The sequence below is a fragment of the Monodon monoceros genome, unplaced genomic scaffold (genome assembly GCF_005190385.1).
Source record: "Monodon monoceros isolate NGI ecotype Baffin Bay Population unplaced genomic scaffold, NGI_Narwhal_1 Super_Scaffold_5, whole genome shotgun sequence".
Taxonomy (NCBI): Eukaryota; Metazoa; Chordata; class Mammalia; order Artiodactyla; family Monodontidae; genus Monodon; species Monodon monoceros.
Window position 1 is genome coordinate 56,802,473 of NW_021703782.1, and position 24,870 is coordinate 56,827,342.

General features: G+C 42.0%; 1 protein-coding gene across 4 annotated transcripts in view; it reads right to left on the minus strand.

Moving 5' to 3' along the window:
- KDM4C (lysine demethylase 4C) overlaps window positions 1-24,870 on the minus strand; it is a 400,055-nt gene that overhangs the window by 358,838 nt on the left and 16,347 nt on the right. For all 4 annotated transcript variants that reach the window (XR_003790632.1, XM_029201477.1, XM_029201479.1 and 1 more), the window contains exon 2: window positions 770-930. Coding sequence is in view for 3 of the 4 variants with exons in the window: in XM_029201477.1 (XP_029057310.1) it covers window positions 770-913 (144 nt within the window). In the remaining variant the exon portion in view is untranslated. The remainder of the gene's footprint in view (window positions 1-769; window positions 931-24,870) is intronic.

Genomic DNA, 24,870 nt, shown 5'->3' on the forward strand with positions numbered 1-24,870 from the left:
TACAAGCAGCTGCGTCCAGATGCAGGAGGAGGACTTGAACACCAACCCCTGCAGTTCTGCAGGTTCTCTCTGAGGCTACTGTCTGCTTTCAATGCTACTGGACCTTCCACGGAGATGGGGTTCCAAGGAGAACCCATGACGAGCCACAGTAGAGAAGGCTCTGCTGGGGCTCAGGAATTTATGTGGTGATGCCAACAAGTCTACAGAAACCCAGATTATAAACTTAACATTTAGAACAATAACAAAACAAAGCAAGTAACAATAAAATCTATTCTTGAGGAAAATTTTAAATTGAACTAGATTTCCATTATAGAAAGATATACCTATCTCAGGTTAAATTCAAATCTAGACAATCTCTCTTTCAAAGCTCTAACTCTGGGCTTATGGGGGCAACCCTGCAATGCAGTCCTCAGCGCCTTAGGGACCACCCTTATGTCCCTGAGCACATCACAACTACCCCTGACAAGACTCCCTGCTTCTGCTCTGCCTCCCCCTCAAATTCATTCTTGATGTAGAAGCCAGTGTGATCTTATCAAAATAATGTCACAAAAATAACAAGTAAACAAACAAGCAGCCACCATATCCTCCTCTCCTCTACTTTAAGCCTATCAATGCTTCCCATTGCATTAACTGCATTAATGGATTAACAAGAACAAAGATTTTGCAAATGTCTTCCTTTGGAAGAAACAAGTTTCCACATCAAGAAGACTAAGCATAACCAAAAGTCCAAGTGATCATTTTCTGGCTTAAAAGATCTGAGGATAATCACCTTTGCAAGACCCGCTCGATGGGCTCCTTTAGACTCCATGTATGCGAGGTATTTGTTGAACTCCCGGAATTCCTCCATGCAGGGTCTGAAGGTCATGATCTTACAGCTGGGGTTGAGCGGACTCTCCACCTTGGCCACCTCCATGATGGCTGGGGCAGTCTCTGCAGAGAAGATGATGCGGGCATCAGTGCTGAGTTATTGGGTGGTGAGGTCAGTGGTCATTTCTCCCAAATAGCAGGTAAGCTCCTCCAGCAAAAACTCTTCTAGTTACTTAACCATTCCCTTCTACCACCCTGTTAGGAAGACCCCCTCATCTCTCCCCAGACTCCTGAAAAGAAAAACTGCCTCTAGTTACTCATCCTCCCAAGCTTCTATTCCTGGCATTAAATCACTGACCTAATTATATTGCTCTCCTCCTCAGAGTCCTTCCTAGAAAGAATGAATTTTCTAGGGACTTCCCTGGTGGCGCAGTGGTTAAGAATCCGCCTGCCAATGCAGGGAACAGGGCTTCGATCCCTGGTCCGGGAAGATCCCACATGCCGCAGAGCAACTCAGCCCGTGAGCCACAACTACTGAGCCCGCGTGCCACAACTACTGAAGCCTGCACGCCTAGAGCCCGTGCTCTGCAACAAGAGAAGCTACCACAATGAGTAGCCCATTCCCTGCAACAAAGAGCAGCCCCCGCTCGCCGCAACTAGAGAACGCCAGCGCACAGCAGCAACAAAGACCCAGTGCAGCCAAAAATTAATTAATTAATTATTTTAAAAAAGAATAAATTTTCTAACTTTGCAAGTTTACAGAAGGTGTTGTTCCTATGCACCAGCTCTGAAACAGACTCTCATCCATGCACCTATGTAAAGGCCTGGTGCCGGCTGAGAGGTTAATGGACAATATTCCACATCCCCAGCACAGGGCTTACTCAGGTGCACTTCTACTCATCATGACATGCTTTCCTATAACAACTTACAAACTATCCTGTCCGCAAAACCACCGGACACCAGGCTAAAGTACTGGAGACACAGAAAGGGGTAAGGTTGTCTTCCAAGCTCACTGTTTAGAGGCCGAACAAACTTCAATACAAAACTATACACAGGAAGGAGTTCCTGACTCCACCTGAGTTACTCAGAAATGACTTCCCTAGAAAGAGGCAGAGTTAAGCCTTATGAGAAGATGCAGAAGTTTGCCAGATGAGAGAAAGAACACTTTACGTGGTGAAAATATTTGGAAGTTTGCAGGGATGGAGAGGGGAGGTTAGTTTGTCTGGAGCTTAGAAAGAAAAGATTATACAGATCAAAGTAGAAAAGTAGGCAGTAGTAGTGTTGCGAAAACACAAACTTAATCCTGCTGTCTATGAACAGCATGATTCCTTCCACAAACATCTACTGAACACCTACTGTGTGCCAGGCACAGGGAATGCCAAGGTGATAAGGAGCATGGGCAGGCATGCATGCCTCAGAAAGGAGTCCGGCCCCACCCCACTTCCAGATGCAGCAACACTGCCTGGCATCCGACAGCTCAGACAGCAAACCCTCTCAGAACAAAGCTTTCCTTTTCTCATCTTTTTATAATAAATTTAATCTGCTTGACAAAAAGAGAAGTTGGGAAGGGATGGGGTAGATAAAGGGGAAAACATGCAAGGGGATAATAAGAAGTTAAAACAGATCAGGACTACAGATGATGTGATCATCATTTACTGAAGGTTTAAATGAGCGTCTATCTCACAAAGTGCATGTGGGGAGGGAATTCCCTGGTGGTCAAGTGGTTAGGATTAGGTGCTTTCACTCTGGGGCCCCAGGTTTGATCCCTGGTTGGGGAACTAAGATCTCACAAGCCATGCAGCACGGCCAAAAACAAAAAAACAAAGTGCATGCAAGGAAAATGAGGTACATCAAAATTAAACCCTGCCACCCTTCAGGAATTTATAAATTTGAAAATACTCTGTGTGGAGATATATTAATACACAACAGAAAATATTCTGTATTCTCCCTGTCTCAGAAAGGGGGCATGCAAATTACAAACGTTGCACCTAGGGCTTACCTGGTGGCGCAGTGGTTGAGAGTCCGCCTGCCAATGCAGGGGACACAGGTTCGAGCCCTGGTCTGGGAAGATCCCACATGCCGCAGAGCAACTAAGCCCATGCACCACAACTACTCAGCCTGCGCGTCTGGAGCCCGTGCTCCACAACAAGAGAGGCTGTGACAGTGAGAGGCCCGCGCACCACAATGAAGAGTGGCCCCCGCTTGCTGCAACTAGAGAAAGCCCTCACACAGAAATGAAGACCCAACACAGCCAAAAAATAAATAATAAATAAATTTATTTTTAAAAAAAAGTTGCACCTCACCAGCCACTTCCCTTCAGGTGCACATGCCTAAATCCATGGGCTGCAGGATAAAAGTCTCACCTCTACACAGGATACACATAACCCTCTAGAAGCGTCCAGATCAGGCCCTTGCAAGAACTATCATGGCCTCGTCCACCACCACAGCCTGCATTACAGTGTATGCTCCAATAATACTCATTGATTTTTTTTGCTTCTCTAAACAAGTACAGCTCTCTACGCCTTTGCCCAAATTATTCTCTCCTGTTGGAGCAGCCTTTACCTGTTTCCTCACCTTTCAAACTCCTGTCCACTGTGGAGATTCCCAACCCTCTGAGGCAGGCCTAGGTGAGCCACCCTGTGTTTCTCGACCTCCCTCTCTGCATTTCTCTTACACCAGCTGCCTGTCCCAATGGCACCTACAACCAAACACTGAAGTCCAAGCTACTCAAGGGAAAGGCAGGACCTCCATCTCTTTAAGCCCTGGCACCCCATCTGGTACCCAGCCTGGCTCATAATATCCACTGCAATAACTATTTGCTAACTGAATGAAGGAATAAATGCCAAAATGTCATTGAAGTATTTACATTAAATGATACCAAATGCAGGAAAAAGGAAAGCATTGGCCCCAAACATGGAAAAGTTACTTAGAAAACAGATTCATTTGACCAGTAATCTTACCAGAGTAATAGAATGTAAAAATCTGAGCAGTGAGAAAGGGGAAGAAGTCCCCAGAGCACCTCTTAGAAACATCTGGTACCCGGAAGGCAGCCTTACTTTCCCACGGCTGAAGAACAAGGGTGTCCTGCCTCTTCCTCTAAGCAAAGAGCTTGAGAAGCCACTAAAGAAAATTCGGAAATTCAGCTGGTCATTCAACAACTAAGTACTGAGTGCCTGACTGGTGGGTGGACATTCAGAAAGGAATGAAACAAAACCCTAACAGTAGTGGAGTGAAACACTGAAGTGAAATAAATAATAAGTGCTATGAAGAAGTAAGCCAGGGTAGGGGCACAGAGTGCAAGAGGAGGGGTAGCTGCTTCACACGGGGTGGGCAAGGGAAGCCTTTCAGAGGCCTGAAGGAGGAAATAAACCGTGAGATATCTGAAGAGCATCTGAGGCTGAGCAACAGTAAGAAGCCTCTTGGGCTCTTCAAAGAACAGCAAGAAGTGAGTGTGGTAAGCAAGGGAGAGAATGGTAAGAGAGGACATGGGGCGTGGGGTGAGAGGGGAGAAAAGGGGTTTGGCTTTTACTTGAAATGAGATAGAAGTAATCTTGAGCTTCTTCCCCCTCCTGTACATCATGTTCTAACATGTGTTTCCCACCAACGGGATGACATTGCTTTCTAAGGTAACTGTTCTGGAGGATGTTAAGCAGAGAAGTGAGCTGACTCATTTTGTGATAGAAGTGAGAAACAGAGGAGTCAAGATTCTGGTCTAAAAAACAGAACAATAGCTCTGATAAGAAACTGAAGCAGGGGCTTCCCTGGTGGCACAGTGGTGAAGAATCCGCCTGCCAATGCAGGGGACACGGGTTCGAGCCCAGGTCAGGGAAGATCCCACATGCCGCGGAGCAACTAATTTCATGTGCCACAACTACTGAGCCTGAGTTCTAGAGCCTGCGAGCCACAACTACTCAAGCCCGCGTGCCTAGAGCCCGTGCTCCGCAACAAGAGAAGCCGCCACAACGAGAAGCCCACACACCACAGTGAAGAGTAGCCCCCGCTCACCACAACTAGAGAAAGCCCACGCACAGCAACAAAGACCCAACGCAGCCAAAAAATAAATAATAAATAATTTTTTTTAAAAAAAGAAAAACAAGCAATGAGACTGTTAAGATATGCAACAAATACATAACAATCAGAATTAAACCCTCACCCTTGATCTAGCTTGCTAACTCGTCTGAGAAGTAAACTTTGCCTCTTCCTAACGTCACTACTTCCTTCAGTACACAAAACCAGTTCTACCTCCAAATCAGGTACATTTACTAAAGACCTAGATAGCTTATACTTAGACCTTTTCAATCTATAAAGTTAATACATGATCATGATAAAATTTAAAATGTCAAAGTATCTTAAGATTTAATGTTAATCCCACCACCCAAATCCTTGCCAATATGACAGGCAAAAAAGTCTGGTGCGAAGTTTCATTTCTTTGATTACTAGTGATACTGATCATTTTTGGACATTTATAACCATTTTCATTTCATTTTGGGGTTGCCTACATACCTTCTTTACCCTTAAAAGTTAGTTTATAAATGTTCAGTTCCTTGAGTTTTTCCTAATCCACGTTTATCATTATTAAACTTAATCATGTTGCTAGGATCAAATTCCCAGCCCCGCTTCTCTCTTTTACATTTATTTCTCTGAGCCAAGCAGAAAAGAAGGTTTAAAGTGCTCTTGCAATAATGTTCCCTAGTTGGAGAAAGACATATTTTGCAAGAAACATCTCTATGATTTTCTACTGAAGGTGATGCAATAGACATTTTTTTTTAACGCTACACCTCTTTACAGACTGAGTCCCCAAAGTGAGTGACAACAATATCTGTGATGATAACTTTGTTATTTTGCCTCTACAGAGCTGGCCCTCAATGTTTTCGAGACCACTCAAACCAAATAATCATATTTATAGTAAGTACCCTAAGAACTTTTTAAATGAACTACAGATCTTTTTCATTAAGTGGAAACAAAAACAAAAAAACCTAACACTAATTCATACTTAAACAACTCACCCAAACCTATTTCCTGAAAAATTTTACCTTATCATGAAGGGAAAACAACTACTCTCCTTATTCTAATAATATATCTCTATTTGGTAGTAAAAAAGAAACTAAGGCTGAGGCTTTCCTGCTAAATGTCAATCTATAGCCTATATTGCTTTCCTTATATACACCTGTATTTCTGACCTGTGTCCTGTTGTTTAAACAATTTCTGTGAGAAGAGTAAAAACTGATGGCTCTCACCATGGGAGTATTAGTTTCTTAGACAATGCCTGCCACAGAACTGGTCTACACTGAAGAGGACACTTGGGGATCTACTATAAAGCACAGCCCCCCGGGAGATACAGCACTCACCAGTTAAGCAGATAATGCTCTTGGCTAGAAAGAAAAGGAACCAAGGGACAAACACCAGCTGGGCTAGTGTTCGAAGAGAACTCTGTTCCCACCTCCCCCTGGTTCCTCATGAGGACTTACCCAAACTCTGGAGGCCATCCTTTCCAGCCCTCACTTACTTCTCCTTTCCTACAGTGAGATTTTAAAAATAAATTGAGCAGCCAAGGCCTGGGCAGAGCAGGTGCTACTACCCTGCTCTACTCCAGGTCCCTGTGAGCCAGGTTCACCGGAAGGAGGGCCTAGGCCCTACCTGAGGCAGCTGGAAGTCTGGCCTTTCAGTTCCACCACTGCAGCTCACCCAGCTTGGTTTCACAGGGAGCTAAGTAAGCGTCTGCTTTGCAGGCAACCTCGGTGAGGCATTGTTATGGGTTGAATTGTGTCCCCCAAAAGACATGTCGAAAACTAACCCCCAATAACTGTGAATGTGACCTTATTTGGAAACTGGGTCTGTGTACATATAATCAAGTTAAGAGAGGTCAAACTCGATTAGGGTGGACCCTAGTCCAACATGACTTTGGTGTCTCCTTATAAAAGGGGAGGTGACTCAAAAACAAACTTATGGTTACCAAAGGGGAAACACAGCGGGGAGGGATAAATCAGGAGCTTGGGATTAACATACACACACTACTATATATAAGATAGATAACCAACAAAGACCTACTGCATAGAACAGGGAACTCTATTCGGTATTCTGTAATAACCTATATGAGAAAAGAATGTGAAAAAGAATGAATATATGTATATGTATAACCGAATCACTTTGCTGTACACCTGAAACTAACACAACATTATAAATCAACTATAATCCAATAAAATTTTTCTTAAAAAGGTGGGAGGGGAGACAGACCCAGAGAGAAGAACACAGATTGAAGCCATGCAGCTGCAAACCAAGGGATGTCAGCAGGCACAACCAGCCACAAGAAATCACAGAACAGATTCTTCCCAGATCCTTTAGAGAATGCATGGCCCTTCTGACACCTTGATTTTGGCCTTCTAGCCTCCAGAACCGTGACTGAATAAATCTCTCTCATTTTGAGCTGTATGAGTTTGTGGTAATTTATTACAGCAGCCCTACCAACTAAGACCAGCATCAAAGGCCAGACCAGAGGGAAAGAAGTAGAGAGAGCAACATTCTCCAACCCCAGTTTTATCAACAGTAAAGCTCATGATACTCTGGCCTTCCATTTGACTCCTTCGTCTTTCTCAGTTGGTTCTAGACTTGGGTGGGAAAGGGAGGTGGCAAGCCTCTACATCGGCCATTAGCATCCCTAACCAGGTACTGAACCACAACAAGAACATCTGGCTTTAAAGGCTGCTCTTTCCTGTCATCTGAGGACCCCACAGGCCTGGGGCCCTAAGTTAGAAAGCAAGACAGCAAAGAAAAGCTCTCGGTATGACGTACTGAGAAGGACACACCACCATGTATATGGCTGTTCCTGCCAAAAATGTAGGTAACCTAAATCTAATCACAAGGAAAAAGCTAAATTAAGTGACATTCTTAAAAATAAGTGGTTTGTACTCTTCAAAAATCTCAGGGCCATCAAAGACAAAGAATGAAAAACAGTTCCAGATTAAAAGATTAATGTAGTATGTGATCCTCAGATCATGGACCAAAAAACAAAAAATTTTTTCTCTCCTCTTTTTTTTTTTTTAAGTGACATAATGGTATTGTTTTTTAATTTTTGAATTTTATTTTATTTATTTTCTTATACAGCAGGTTCTTATTAGTCATCAATTTTATACACGTCAGTGTATGCATGTCAATCCCAATCACCCAATTCATCCCACCACCATCCCCACCCCCTCCACAGCATTCCGCCCTTGGTGTCCTTACGTTTGTTCTCTACATCTGTGTCTCAACCTCTGCCCTGCAAACTGGTTCATCTGTACCATTTTTCTAGGTTCCACATACATGCGTTAATATACAATATTTGTTATTCTCTTTCTGACTTACTTCACTCTGAATGACAGGCTCTAGATCCATCCACGTCTCTACAAGTGACCCAATTTCGTTCCTTTTTTTTTTTTTTTTTTGTGGTACGCGGGCCTCTCACTGTTGTGGCCTCTCCTGTTGCGGAGCACAGGCTCCGGACGTGCAGGTCCAGTGGCCGTGGCTCACGGGCCTAGCCGCTCCGCGTATTTCGTTCCTTTTTATGGCTGAGTAATATTCCATTGTATATATGTACCACATCTTCTTTATCCATTTGTCTGTCAATGGGCATTTGGGCTGCTTCCATGACCTGGCTATTGTACATAGTACTGCAATGAACATCGGGGTGCATGTGTCTTTTTGAATTATGGTTTTCTCTGGGTATATGCCCAGTAGTGGGATTGCTGGATCATATGGTAATTCTATTTTTAGTTTTTTAAGGAACCTCCATACTGTTTTCCATAGTGGCTGTATCAATTTACATTCCCACCAACAGTGCAAGAGGGTTCCCTTTTCTCCACACCCTTCTTCTCTTTTACTACAAAGAATATTTGTAGGACAAATGGTGAAATTTGAGTAAGATTGGTAGATGAGATAATAGAACTGTGTCAAGGTTAATATCTTGATCTTGATAACTGCACTGTGGTTAGAGAATATTCTTGTTTTTAGGAAATATATGATGATGTATTTACAGGTAAAGGGGTATTACAAGTTACTTTCATACGGTTCAGAAAAGAATATGTGTATTATACACACATACACAGAGTAACAGAGAGAAGGTGAGAGTGAGAAAATGATGAGCATAGAACAACTTTAATATTTGGAAAATCTAGATGAAGTGTATGGGAATAACTTTGTCTTTTGGCAAGTTTTCTGTTATTCTGAACTTATTTCAAAATAAAAAGTTTAAAAAATAACAACTAACAGGAGTCAGGTCAAAAGTATGTAGGAACACTTTGGGAGGCAGAAGATAGCCATGGTGGCCCCATGCATCACGATAGAGCCTGAATGGGATGAAAAGGACATCCATACAAACACAGCAACAGCAATGAGAACGTGGATACATACTAACTGGTAATGGGAGCCAAGATTCTCACTCTCAGGGAAAGGAGTTCACGAATAAAAAGAGGGAGGAAACTAGAGTTAACTTACGGCACTAGGAGGGAATTTGGAGGTACTGGTTGGTATAAACTCACAGTGTGTGTGTGTGTGTTATGTGCATATATGTATATGTACATGTACATGTACAGATAATTCCTTAGCTCTGCCCACTGAGAGGCTTGGAGAGCAGTAACACCCCAGTAGCAATAAGTTCTCAAATCTCTGTTGCTAAATACTACCATTCTCCACTAAAAGGAACCAGGGCTTCTTGGATAAAAGTCTGATTCCATGGCAGGGGAAGAAAAACTACAAGGTGGGCCTGGAATATCTTGTGCTAGAAAGTAAGGAAATACTCAAAATAACAATGGGGACAGGTCAAAAGGACAGAAAAGCCAACTTGAAGGGGCTTCCACGGGCTAAAGCTGGGGGAACTGAGCATAAAAATAATTGATAATAATAGACTATAATCAACTAAATAAAGCAAGAAACCATGAGTCCATAGTGAAATAAATACACTGTAAAATATTTTTAAACCTGTAAGTCTATAATATTCCTTAAAAAAAAAAACTGATCAATCACCATTAGAATACATCAACATAATACTCCAAAGATTTAAAATAAAAGGAACGGGGGGACTTCCCTGGTGGCGCAGTGGTTAAGAATCCGCCTGCCAATGCAGGGGACACAGGTTCGAGCCCTGGTCCAGGAAGATCCCACATGCCGCAGAGCAACTGAGCCCATGCGCCAAAACTACTGAAGCCTGCGCACCTAGAGCTCGTGCTCCGCAACAAGAGAAGCCACCGCAATGAGAAGCCTGCGCACTGCAACGAAGAGTAGCCCCCGTTCGCCACAACTAGAGAAAGCCCATGCGCAGCAACAAAGATCCAACACAGCCAAAAATAAATAAATAAATTTAAATTTAAAAAAAAAGGAAGGGGGACTTCCCTGGTGGTGCAGTGGTTAAGAATCTGCCTGCCAATGCAGGGGACACAGGTTCGAGCCCTGGTCTGGGAAGGTTCCACATGCCGCGGAGCAACTAAGCCTGTGTGCCACAACTACTGTGCCTGTGCTCTAGAGCACGTGAGCCACAACTACTAAGCCCACATGCCACAATTACTGAAGCCCACATCCTAGAGCCCATGCTCCGCAGCAAGAGAAGCCACTGCAATGAGAAGCCCGTGCACCACAACGAAGAGTAGCCCCCGCTCACTGCAACTAGAGGAAGCCTGCGCACAGCAACAAAGACCCAAAGCAGCCAAAAGTAAAATAATAAAAAAGTAAAATAAAATAAAAGGAAGGAATCAAGCCTCTGTCCTTCCTGAACAAATGATATTTTAGGTGAGGAGGAGAATCTGTGACCTCACAATATGTCACTTTAGCATGTGAATTCTTTTGAGCTGAAGGCAATCAAGACCCAGCAGAGTCAAGAAAAATTTTACCTACCCCTTAACTACCTGAAGAATTTAGATTGGGACCCTTGGTCAGAAAGAGAGCTATTACCAGAGATAACTTTTAATCTGAAAGACCTACCTGTACAACAGAGCAAACATCTACTATCAAACATCTGCTCTTCTTATTGTCCAGTGAATTACCCTCCTCACCTTTGAAGCCCCAGGCCCCTACCCCATTCCTTAGCTCAAGATGGCATATGAGCCTCAACTACCCAACCTGCCCTTGGGTCTCATATATTTGGGGCTCCTGTACATATGAATTTAAATCTAGTAATTTTCAAAATTGTTTTTCTCCTGTTAATCTGCCTATGTCAATTTAATTATTAGACTAAAGAATCTAGAAGGGAAGAAGGGAAATTTTTTCTGCCAGTACACAGGGTAAGCAAAGAATTAATGGTAGAAAGTTCTTTATAGAAAACTTCCAACTAATAAAAGTAGAAAAAATAACACAATTCTATGATCACCATTTACCTTTTGTTTTTTTACAATCCCTAATAAAATAATCTACAGAAACATCATCAATCGATGTTAAAATCAAGAGTTGACAAGTTAATAGGAAGTTTTATAATGGAGGAATCACCCTCACAATCGGTGGACTGAGTAGACATGAAGCAATGGAAAATATATAACATCACCTATTAATCATACTGACCCAAAAAAGTAAATCTGAATCTAAACTCGAGCCATAAAATCTAACTACCAGTGGTCAGGAAATACAGGGGCTAGTGGAACAAACTAAACACCACCACAAGAAAGCAATATGTTAAACACTGAATGTGGGATAGTCTATATTCTGAAAGCCAATGGGGGAGGGGTGGTGGTGGTGGGAGGGGTGGGAACAAGGGACTGCTACAGGATTAAAAAGACATACTAGGGCTTCCCTGGTGGCGCAGTGGTTGAGAGTCTGCCTGCCGATGCAGGGGACACGGGTTCATGCCCCGGTCCGGGAAGATCCCACATGAATTTAAATCTAGTATTTAAATAGCGGCCGGGCCCGTGAGCCATGGCTGCTGAGCCTGCGCGTCCGGAGCCTGTGCTCCGCAACGGGAGAAGCCACAACAGTGAGAGGCCCGCGTACCGCAAAAAAAAAGAAAAAAAAAAACACCAAAAAAAGACATGATAGATATGAATTAAAACTATATGCATCACCAGATATTTACATAGAAAAGCAGTAGAATGATGGAGCAAAGGAGGAAAAAATAAGATTAAAAGAGAAATAGCAAAACTGGAACCAAAAGGGTCTTTTATATGTATATACATATCAATACTCTGCTCTGTTATAAATCAGAAAATGCCTTAGAAAATTCCTCATTTAAAAGGCATAAAGGGCTTCCCTGGTGGCACAGTGGTTGAGAATCCGCCTGCCAATGCAAGGGACTCGGGTTCTAGCCCTGGTCCAGGAAGATACCACATGCCGCGGAGCAACTAAGCCTGTGCACAACTACTGAGCCTGTGTGCCACAACTACTGAAGCCTGCATAAAGCCCATGCTCCACAACAAGAAAAGACACTGCAATGAGAAGCTTGCACACCGCAACAAAGAGGAGCCCCCACTCGCCACAACGAGAGAAGAGCCCGCGCACAGCAACAAAGACCCAACGCAGGCAAAAACAAAATAAATAAATTTCTAAAAAATAATTTAAAAAAATAAAAGGCATAAATTAGGGACTTCCCTGGTGGTCCAGTGGGCCACCACTCTTCCAATGCAGGGGGCCTGGGTTCAATCCCTGGTTGGGGAACTAGATCCCACATGCATGCCGCAACTAAGAGTCTGCATGCCACAACTGAAGATCCCACATGCTGCAACTAAGACCCGGCACAGCCTAAATAAATAAATAATAAAAGGCATAAATTAGAACACTGAACTTTTTGGATTCAATACTCAAGACTTTTTTTTTCTGTCTGCCATATTACTTTCAACTTACAATGTTCAGTGGCTGAGTATCAGAGTTCCTTTATCACCAATCAGATTCCACTAAGTAGGCAATTATTAGAAAATGGATGGGGCGGGGAGGCAAACTTCCATTCAGTTATAGCTTGTGCAACATAATAACCACCTAATTGTTAGAAATCCTATTATCCTTTTCCCTTGGGATTAAGTTTCCATTCATCACTATCAGTACAATGACCAGACACTTCCCTAGTAGTCCAGTGGGTAAGACTCACACTTCCAATGCAAGGGGCCCGGGTTCGATCCCTGGTGGGGGAACTAGATCCTGCATGCATGCTGCAACTAAGAAGTCCGCATGTCGTGGTGAGGATCCCGTGTGCTGCAACTAAGACGGGCACGGCCAAAATAAATAAACATTAAAAAAAAAAAAACAATACAAAGACCAGTAACCATGTTGATAAATTAGGCCATGCCCAACTCCTCAGGTGGAAGCACTAGACAAAACAAAAGGTTACGGTAACAAATGACAGTTACTCCACTTTCTAGCAATTCAACTAAACTGATATCACAGTGGTAATATCAACCAAAGAAAATGGCATCTTATACAAAATCACCATCACAATGGGAGTTGAACTAAATCATTTGGTATATTTCTTTCAAATTGTGACTGTCTTCACTTAAGAGGCAACCAAGTAAAGAGGCAAGACCAGACCTTAAAGTCAAACCAGTCAGATTCTAATCCCTCCCACATGCCTCCTACACTTAATAGCTGCAGGGCATCAAGAAAATTACTTAAACTACACCTGATTCCCCATCAGTCAAATGAGATAACACTACCTCCTCTACAGCACTGTGATGGGGACTCAGTAAGTTGCTAAATATAACACTTTAGTACACTGCCAGGCTATAGTAGGCACAGATGTTGGCTTTTAAAAAACAAACAACAACAAAAAAAACCTATTCAAATTAAATCTCTTCTATTAGCTTCTTCCCCACTGCCTACAGACATGCTCAAATCTCTCCCATATAATTTTTAAAGGCTCCCTGTACACCATGGCCCCTCCTACATAGACCTCAGCTACAGCCTTCAGCGTTCTTTACCCAACCCTCATAGACAAAACCCAACAGAGATAACAGTCAGTCTTCATCTCTCCCCTTACCCCTCCTGCCCTCGTCAACCACTAACACACTTTCTGTATTTATAGATTTGAGAAGCTGGACATTTCATATAAATGCAACCATATAAAAAAAAACCCAACAGAGAATAGCCTACACTCATTTTATCTGCTTCATCTATGCAATCTTCAATCCCACTGTGATCTGACATCTCCATAAACCAGTGCACTGAAATCATTCTGGCAAGGGTTGCCAGTGAGTGACTTTCCAATTGCTATATCCAATATGTTGTTCTTAATCCTCTTACCAACCTCTCTGCAGTCTTCATAACTGGACAAGTCCTCTCCTGCCATAGCTTCTGGGGATGGGGACATACACCATCCCCTTCTCACTCTCTTATCGTCACTGCACTTTCTGGAACTCCTTTCCATGCTCCTCTTCAGCCAAACCCCTCACTATTGATAGACTGCAAGGTTCTTTCTGTGGTTGTCTTCCCTCTACACCAGACACAGACATTATGGCAGGGTTCATCCACATTGGCCTCAACTGTCCTTACCAATGCCTCAGAAATACACAGCAGGGCTTCCATGGTAGCGCAGTGGTTAAGAATCCGCCTGCCAATGCAGGGGACATGGGTTCAAGCCCTGGTCCGGGAAGATCCCACATGCCGCAGAGCAACTAAGCCCGTGCACCACAACTACTGAGACTGCACTCTACAGCCCTCGAGCCACAACTACTGAAGCCTGCGTGCCTAGAGCCCGTGCTCTGCAACAAGAGAAGTCACTGCCCTGCGCACCGCAACAAAGAGTAGCCCCCGCTCGCCACAACTAGAGAAAGCCCGCGCACAGCAACGAAGCCCCAACGCAGCCAAAAATAAATAAATAAAATAAATAAATTTTTAAAAATCATATTAAAAAGCTATTAATGAGATTTTAAAAAAAAAAAAGAAATACACAGCAAGAACCTCTCTCCCCTGAATCCAAGTCCAGTAAATCTAAGTGCCTACTGGGCACAGCCATTCAGAGATGATTCTCACACTCAACAGAGACAAAGCTGAATCTAAAACTTAACAGGGATAAAAAGGAATCTTTCCTCCAAAATCTACTTCTCTATCCCAGAGTCTCCATCCTGGTTCATTCAATCCATCCATAGTCTTGCTTGTCTTTTTGTGACCAACACTGTCTGGCACTAATCCTCAAAGAGCTTATGTGTAAGAGGGAGTACACAGGTGGTTATGATGCCACAGGCCAGGTGCTGCAATAAAGGGAAGCACAGAGCACCATGAGAGCCTTTAGTAGTACAAGAACAGTGGGATCCAACCTTAAAGAATGTAAAGGGAAGGGAGAAGGAAGAACATCTCCTACACAAGCCCTGCCCTCCACTGCAAGGACCACATCAGAATCCAAGGAGCCATCCTGAGCCCTCCCTCACTCTCCACTTCTGTGTGGATGCCAACTGTTGTCTATTCGACTTCCTGAACATCTTTCATATCCATTCTCTAATCTCCATTCCCAATGTTATTATCCTAAGTCAAGCTTTGGTCCTTTCTTTCCTAAACTACTCCAAGAGTCTTTGCTGATTTACATATCTTTTGATTTTCCCCTCAATTCTCTTCTATACATTATAAAAAATACAGAACAAACTTTCAAAGCACAAAATTGATCATGCCATCCCTATTTTAAATCCTTTAATAGCTCAGAACCATTTCAGCATGAAAACCATGATCCAGCTCTTGCCTTCTCCCCCAGCCTCAAAAAGCCCTTTAGCCTACTTGAAACCTTTGCTTCATTCTAACCAAAGTTCCCATGGATGCCAGGCTATTTCCCGCCTTTGCTGTACTGTATACAGACATGCATCATGTGTATGACATTAATGAGTACTTCCTGTGAGCTAGATATCTACAAAGTGCATTACTGTGCACTTTCCTACTTAAACCCTAAAGTAACTCCACTGAGAGTGACCATGAATATCTCTAATTCACCAATGATGGAAATTAAAATGCTTACCCAAGATCCCATAGTAAGAGCTGAGGATGTGACCTAAGCCTTACCTAAAATTCTATTACCATATTTATAACTACGATGCTATTTCCTTGGCCTTTTCTCAGTTGGCAATCTGGCAAAAAACTATCTTTCAAAGTTTATCTCAAGTATAAACTGCTTTATGAAGCCTTTCCCAACAACACTCCTCACCAACTACCAATGTCATTTTTTTAATGCTCTCCTCACTCTCACTCCATATCCGCAGTCAATCGTCATTCTTCCTGGATTCTGCATTTGCAAATTCACCTATTTGCTAAAATTTATAACCCCAAAATCAATGATTGCGGCACTTGTAAGGTTATTCACAAACACGCATGGAGTGGTGAAATATGTGAATCACCCTACATGCATGTTCATCCAGCTGAGGTCAAACAAGGCAATGATTTGCCTTCTTGTTTCAGCCCTCATACTGTAAACAAGTATCCTTTTTGCAGTCTATTTACTGTCAGTGTTTTTTACATTTTTTGTGCTTCTTTTTGGTGATTTAGCTGCTTAAACGAGCCCCCAAGCACAAGTTCCTAAATGCAAGAAAGCTATGATGTGCTTTCTGATGAAAATACATGTTACATAGCTTCATTCAGTTATCAGTTACATTGTTGGCATGAGTTCACTGTTTCCTTTTTTGTTTTTTTATAAATTTATTTATTTTATTTATTTATTTTTGGCTGTGTCAGGTCTTCATTTTGGTGCACAGTTTCTCATTGCGGTGGCTTCTCTTGTTGCGGAGCACAGGCTCTAGGCATGTGGGCTTCAGTAATTGTGGCACGTGGGCTCAGTAGTTGTGGCTCCCAGGCTCTAGAGTGCAGGTTCAGTAGTTGTGACACACGGGCTTAGTTGCTTAGTTGCATGTGGGATCTTCCTGGACCAGGGCTCGAACCCATGTCCCCTATATTGGCAGGTGGATTCTTAACCACTGTGCCACCAGGGAAGCCCTAGTTCACTGTTAATGAATGATTACATATTAAATAAGGTGTCTTTAAACAGAAGCACACATAACACAAGATCAATATATCACCTTGACAAGCGTTGACAAGCATTGTGATCAAAGACACATAGGAATCTAACCTATATTTCCCCTAGGAGCAATGGTTCAGAATTCACTAATTCAGTATTCACAGTGACTTTATAGAACATAACTACCACAAATAATGAGAACTGACTGCACCTAAGCCCTTTTAATTAGATCATTCAGAAAAAGCCCCTACCTACCCCACCCCAGCCCATGGAAGCCATTCTCCTCCCTTCCCCTCAAGAATTTCTCCCACCTACAGCAGTGAGCCAGGCAGCCAATCCTGCAGACTACAACTGACCTGAGCTAGCTCAATCACTCCCCCAGGAGCTCACAAGTGGGGAAGAGAGGAAGCCATGAGGGGCTGTGGCAGCCACTGGCTTCCTTGGGCATTAACAGAAAGGAGATGAGCAGAGAGAAGGGGAGGTGGGTGGAGAGAAAGAGAGAGAGAGATTGATTTGAGAGAGGAAAAAAGAAAGGGAAGAAACCGAGCCTGAGTCACCCAGGCATAATATAAGTCATAAGGTAAATGCCTGAAGAGTCTGCATCTTCAAGAGACTGCAGGGTCTGGGTCTTCCCTGGTGGCGCAGTGGTTGAGAATCCGCCTGCCAATGCAGGGGACATGGGTTCGAGCCCTGGTCTGGGAAGATCCTACATGTCGTGGAGCAACTAAGCCCATGCGCCACAACTACTGAGCCTGTGTGCTGCAACTACTGAAGCCCGCATGCCTAGAGCCTGTGCTCCGCAACAAGAGAAGCCACCACAATGAGAAGCTCGCACACCACAACAAAGAGTAGCCCCTGCTTGCTGCAATTAGAGAAAGCCCGTGAGCAGCAGCAAAGCCCCAACACAGCCAACAATAAATAAATTAAATTAATAAATTTATTTTTAAAAAAAGAGAGACTGCAGGGTCTGGAGACTTGAAATCTACATTGCAAAAGGCACTCCAGATGTGATTTAAATTCTTCCAACAGGAAGACAGTTGAATTCAGAACTGGGCAGAGTGGGGAGAGAGGTGGAAACCCACAAGGCATCCTTTTTGTTGGAACAGATCTAGCATAGGTAGTCTGGATCTTTAACAGTTCTGGCATGATTCCTGACCCCTGCATCACAACTTAGATAGTTAGTCCATGGAACAAACAAATGCAGCAGCAACTTCCTGCTCCCCAGATCTCAGCCAAGGTGCTATGATCCCATACCCTGATTCTTCAGTTTTCTATTTGTGGCAGAAATGGTAGTTCCCAAGGCAGGCCCACCAGCAATGGTGTTTTGGGAGATATCCCAGGAGATAGGTCCCTGGGGTCCCAGCCAAGAACCTTTTCTCCAACCTTCAACAACTCCAATATCAAATCTCTTTCTGGTTAAGTTAACCAGGGACGTGTCCACTGTCTGTAATCGAATCATGACTGATAGAATTATCAAATATAAACTAATAGCGGTGAGTAGAAAAGAAACCTGGTATACAAATGATCAGTTCCTTGTGTATCTTAATGAAATTAAGCCAAATTACTCAAAATTCATTTTGTAGTAATTGAGTAAAATTATTAACTGAGCCATTTAACAAACTAGCCAGCCACTACAGCTACTTTCTCTTACTGGTCTAGCATAGTAGAAGCTATCAAGAGCCTTTTGCTTAATCAATTCACCAAATACTAATGCAATGTCTGTGAAAAACCTCACTGCCGCCCACAACATAGGCGAGGCTAGTAGGCTATACCTATTGTGTCTAAGTATCAGCTGAAATGCATGCTTAGCAATCAACAGTGCTTATTTCCAATCCAGTTTATGCAAACTGTGCCATTATGTGATGTGATTAAATATTATTTAAGTAGATGAAGTGTGAATACAAAAATGTTATTGTTTCTATAAAATTTAAGTTAAATATTTTGGAAAAATCCAGTATAGATAAGATGACTTAAAAAAAAGGAGGGGGGGGATGCCAAATGAAGTGTAGGAGCTGCAGTAGGAAAAGGTTAGGGGGTAAAGGGATTTGTAAAATCTAGAAGGATTCTGGCTCATATTATTTCAAGTGTCTAAACTCTCACTTTAAAAAAACAGAAACTGAGTGGTACATGCTATATTGGGAGCGTATTGCTTATGCAAAAGAGGAAATGCAAGACTCTAACCTTTACTCAAAGAAAAGGCTTTATCCTACAACAAAACGTAAGCAAATGAATGTATATTTATGTTTTAAGTAGAAATAAAATAATAGATGTATCTTTCTGATTTACATCTTTAAAATAAAAACTACTCAAGAACTTTTGGAAAAACTACTCTATGCCTTTATAATACAGACATAAAAATAATGCAATGTCAACATTTGTCAAAATATCTCCTTATGGCTAAACAGAGCTATTTCCCTTGTCTGTTCCATAGTGCCAAGCCCTCCATCCCTGATTTAGGGGAAAATCAAATCAATAAGGGAACTTATCTTGAGTTAAAGAAAAACACAAAGCTCTGTGGGTTTACTCTTATACTTATGCTATTGTAAATAGTATTTCTTTAACTTTTGCTTTAGAAATAATTTGAAATTTACAGAAAAACTTCAGGAATAGAAAAATAAAAAACAAAAAAAGCCCTCTTACACTTAACCCAGATTCATCAAATTAGTATTTTACCCTATTTATTTATCAATTTGTGTTCTCTTTCTCTCCACATACTGACACATACATGTAATTTTTCTGAGCCATTTGAGTAAGTTGCATATATCGTGGCCCTTAACCCTAAAAACTTTAGTGTGTGTTTCCTAAGAATAGAGGTCTTCCCTTACACACAGACACAAGAGTTTTCAACTCCAATAAGTTTAACATAGAGACAATACTGATATCTAATTTCTGTGTTCCAATTTTGTCAAGTGACCCAATAATATCCCTTATAGCATTTTTTTTTCGCTCCAGTAGGGAATTCAGTCTAGGATTAGATATTGCATGTAGCTGTCATTTCTCTTTAGTATTCTTAAAACTGGTATATTTCCAGAATCTATTTTTGTCTTCAATGACATTGTCATTTTTGAAGAATACAGTCACTTTTACATTTAAACACAAACATTTAAACAGAATATTTAATTGTTTTAAATACAACATTTCTTATTTCAGTGTATTTTTTTCTTTTGTTGCTGGTATATTAAAATGTCATTAACTTTTTTTTTTTTTTGTCTGCGTTGGGTCTTCGTTGCTGCGTGCGGGCTTCTCATTGTGGTGGCTTCTCTTGTTGTGGAGCATGGGCTCTAGGCACGCGGGCTTCAGTAGTTGTGGCTCCTGGGCTCAAGAGTGCAGGCTCAGTAGTTGTCGCTCGGGCTTAGCTGCTCCACGGCATGTGGGATCTTCCCGGACCAGCGATCGAACCCATGTCCCCTGCATTGGCAGGCGGATTCTTAACCACTGCGCCACGAGGGAAGCCCCATAAAAATGTCATTAACTTTTAAATGATCTCATATCCAGCTACCTTGCTAATAATCTCGTTTCCAAAAATTTGTCTGTAGATTATTTAATGATTCTATATTGATCATGTGAAAATCATCTGAGAATAGTAATTTTTTTGTTGTTTCCTTGACAATACTCATTCATTTTATTTCTCTTTCTAATCTTACTGACCTGGCTAGGGCATCCTAGTGCTAAAGAGGAGTGACAGTAGAATGTCTTATTATAAAGGGAATGCTTTTAATCTTTACTCTTCAGAATAATGTTTACTATGTATAGGTTCCCTTTAAAAGGTTAGAAAAGTTCTGTTCTATCCCTTTCTCTAGGTTTTTTGTTTTATTGGGAGGGGGCGGGGTTGGTTTGCTTTTAAAAGAATTTTATCAAATGCTTTTTCTATATCTATTAGGATGGGTTTTCTCCTTTACTATTGAGATTAAATATAATTTAAATGTTGAACCAACCTATATTTCTGGAAAGCACCCAATCTGATGATAATGTATTGTCAGAGTTGCACACTGTGGAATTATTTGTGTTAATATTTCATTTAAGGTTTCCTATCCTATCTTCATGAGGCTAGTAATTTTCCTTATTCATATTGTCCTCATCTGGTGCTGGTATTAAGACTTGCTAACCTGGGACTTCCCTGGTGGCACAGTGGTTAAGAATCTGCCTGCCAATGCAGGGGTTCGATCCCTGGTCCGGGAAGATCCCACATGCCGCGGAGCAACTAAGTCCGTGCGCCACAACTACTGAGCCCACATGCTGCAACTACTGAAGCCCGTGCACCTAGAGCCTGTGCTCCGTGCCTGGAAGCCACCACAATGAGAAGCCTGCGCACCGCAATGAAGAGCAGCCCCCGCTCACTGCAACTAGAGAAAGCCTGCGTGCAGCAAGCAAGACCCAACGCAGCCAAAAAAAAAAAAAAACACTTGCTAGCCTGAAAAAATGAGTTGGGAGGTGTTCCTGAAAAGAGGGAAATTTTGAGTTTGTGAGGGTTGAAATTAGGTATAATTTGAATACTTTGTAGAACTAGCTTGCAAAACCATCTGAACCTGGTATTCTTTGTGGTAAGACATATAACTACAGAATAAAAACTCTCAGATGGTATATTTCTACAACTTGAATACATTTCAGCATTTATATTTTTCTGGAAAACTGTCCATTTGAATGTATTAGCATAAGTTTTTCATGGTCTCACCTATAGTTTGGTATTCTTTTCAGTTCTAACACTGTTCTTGTCCAATTTTTTTTTCCAAGATGAGGATCTATAGCTCCCATCACTCTCAAAAATGTATCACATATGACCCCAAAAATAGTTAAGAACCACTGGACTAGATCATGGCCACAGAAGTGGTCTGAGCTGTGGTTCCATCTATACCCAGAGGTATAAGCACTTCATCTTTGTTAATGTTTAGTCTTGGTAACCTTTAAACTTAGGAAATTAAACAAGCTCAGTGTTCCTAAACACTAGTGGGCAGTGGTTCCGTCAGTTCACTAAAACACAGAAATGGAAGTGTTCTGATTTTTCATAAAGTTACACTTCTTCTTCTTGAAGAATGCTCTTTCTGCTTTGTTGGTGCTTTTTTGAACAGTAAGTTATAGTAAGTTTTCTTTTATAATTTTTACTTTAGAAAATTAAAAGTTGACAAGCCTATGTCAGTCCAGCTTATTTTTTCAAATCTGGGAACCAATAAACTAAATGATCTCTAAGATCCTTCATGAGCCCAGCATTACATGTGAGAGAGGGAAAAGAAGAGAGGGTGGAGGGATGAAAGGAATTGCTTATTTACATTAATAAAAATGGAGTAACTTACTCAAGTTGAAGTTCTTATTTACCTTCCTAGTTTCCGAGTTTTTAACTCTACAGACCCCCAACCTCTACCTAGATAGATGAAACTTCCAAAGGTAACATTCTCAACAAACCATTCTCTTAGTAAAAATGGCTTCCAAATGGAAGCCATTCAAGTGGAATCTGAAATGACATTGGCAAACCACTTTAATTTCCAATTCTTCAGCTTGACATTTAAGATAAGTAATCCCATTATTTTCCTCTAAAGCACACAGATTTTCAGACCTTTCTAACTCTCCCTCCTAAATCATTCATTCATTCAAATGACAACCCTCTCTTTCTATAGCTAAATAAGATTAATCAAAGAATTTGCCTGCTAAAATTATTTAACTTCAAGGACCTGGAGGCAATAAGGTGGAAAGAAAAAACTTTATCTTAGATAGGTAAAGATATGAGAGCAATCTCAAAAATGCTGAACACAAGCACTGACTATTGAAAGAGGCATGCCCACTATAGAAAAGTTAATGGAGGCAGACCACAAAGTCATCCTAAGATTCCTCCCATCAATCCCCAAATGTGTGACCAAGCAGAAGCAGAAGACTCTGCATTACTAACAGCAGAGGCAGCTAACATTCAAGAACTTAACATCAAGAGGTTAACAAACTCATTCAAGGTCACACAGCTTTGAAAAGATATATTCAAATTTTGCTGTGGATAACTAAACGGGCAAGTAGGTGGAAAGGGAGGCTCAGGTGCTTGAAATGTGCTTCCATCTGGCCCTAGATGCAGAAGCCAAAAGTAAAAAGAATTCCTCCCAGGATAACTGCCTAACTCAACCAAAATCACATGGAAAACAACAGTAATAAAGATTGGCCAACTGGGCTTCCCTGGTGGCACAGTGGTTGAGAGTCCGCCTGCCGATGCAGGGGGCACGGGTTCGTGCCCCGGTCCGGGAAGATCCCACATGCCGCGGAGCGGCTGGGCCCGTGAGCCATGGCCGCTGAGCCTGCGCGTCTGGAGCCTGTGCTCCGCAACGGGAGAGGCCACACAGTGAGAGGCCCGCGTACCGCCAAAAAAAAAAAAAAAAAGATTGGCCAACTGACCAGAAATTCCTTCCCCTTTGTCAGATAGCAAAAATCCAGAAGAATGAGGAATCCTAGCAAAATTGACAAATACATGCAGTATGTACTTCAGAGTCAAACTCAAGGTACAAACATAAATGCTACAGGAGTTCCTGGGGAAAAGGCAAGACCACAGATGGCCACTGTGGGGGAAGGCATAAAGAAGAGGTGAGTTTGAAGTGGGTCTTAAGTAAATGGGATCAAAAAAGGGTGAGCTATCCTTCTATGGGGGATAGGGAGCACATAATAACAGTGCTAATATAGGAAAATTAACTCATTTAATCCTCCCAAGAGCCCAGCCCTACGAGGTAAGTAGTATTATTAACCTTATTCTGTAAGTGGGGAATTGGAAGCGCAGAGTGATGTTCTCAAACTTTTTGATCTCAGGTCTCCTTTATACTTTTAAAAATTATTGAGGAACCCAATAATAAGAGCTTGTATTTATGTGGGATATATATTTACTAAAACAGAGGAATTGTAAAATTATAAGTTAAAAGATAAATGTTAAATCCCCATATGTATGAAACTTTTAAGATAATTTAAAACTGTACATGGGTCAAAGGCAACAATGGTTCTACCAGAAGGGGAGGGGAGGGATTTTTATCCTGTTTGGAAAACTGGCATTGTGTGGAACCACTGCAGTCCTCTTTGTTTGTCACAACTGGAGGAGTGCTAGTGACACCTAGTGAGGGAGAGGCCAGGGATGCTGCTTAACAGCCCTACAATGCATAGGAAAAGCACCTACAACAAAATAATTATCCAGCCCTAAATGTCAATAGTGCGTAAGTTAAAAACCTTGCTCTAGGGACTTCCCTGGTGGCCCAGTGGCTAAGACTCCACACTCCCAATTCAGGGGGCCCTGGTCTGACCCCTGGTCAGGGAACTAGATCCCACATGCCACAACTAAGAGTTGCATGCCACAACTAAAAGATCCCACATGCCAAAACGAAGATCTCACGTGCCGCAGTGAAAACTCAGCCAGCCAGCCAGCCAGGTAAATACACACATACATACATACATACAACCCTGCTCTACTGACATTCAGAAAGCAACTCCAATGTCTATCTACAGGAGAATCAATAAATAAATCAGAGTATATTCACCCAATGGAATATTATACAGCAGTGAAAGTTAACAAGCCAAAGCTACTCCCAAAAATACGATGAACCTCAGAAAGTTAAGTCTTGGACTAGTCAAAGTACGTGTCCATTTACAAACCTAGAAGATAAAGTTTAATTTGTTTTTTAAGGATAAATGCATACAAGATACATCTTTTTTTTTTTTAAGCGAAGGAATACTGAACATAAAAATAAGGACAAGGTTGGGAATTCTCTGGCCGTCCAGTGGTTAGGACTCTGCGTTCTCACTGTCAAGGGCCTGGGTTCGATCCCTGGCCAAGGAACTAAAATTCCATAAGCCACATGGCTCAGAAAAAAAAAAAAAAGCAATAAAAGAAAATCAGGACAAGGCTGCTAAGCAAAGGTAGTTGGGATAGAAGAGAATCACAAAGTTTTTTTTTTTTTTAACATCTTCATTGGAGTATAATTGCTTTACAATGGTGTGTTAGTTTCTGCTTTATAACAAACTGAATCAGTTATACATATACATATGTCCCCATATCTCTTCCCTCTTGCATCTCCCTCCCTCCCACCCTCCCTATCCCACCCCTCTAGGTGGTCACAAAGCACCGAGCTGATCTCCCTGTGCTATGTGGCTGCTTCCCACTAGCTATCTATTTTACATTTGGTAGTGTATATATGCCCATGCCACTCTCTCACTTTGTCCCAGCTTACCCTTCCCCCTCCACG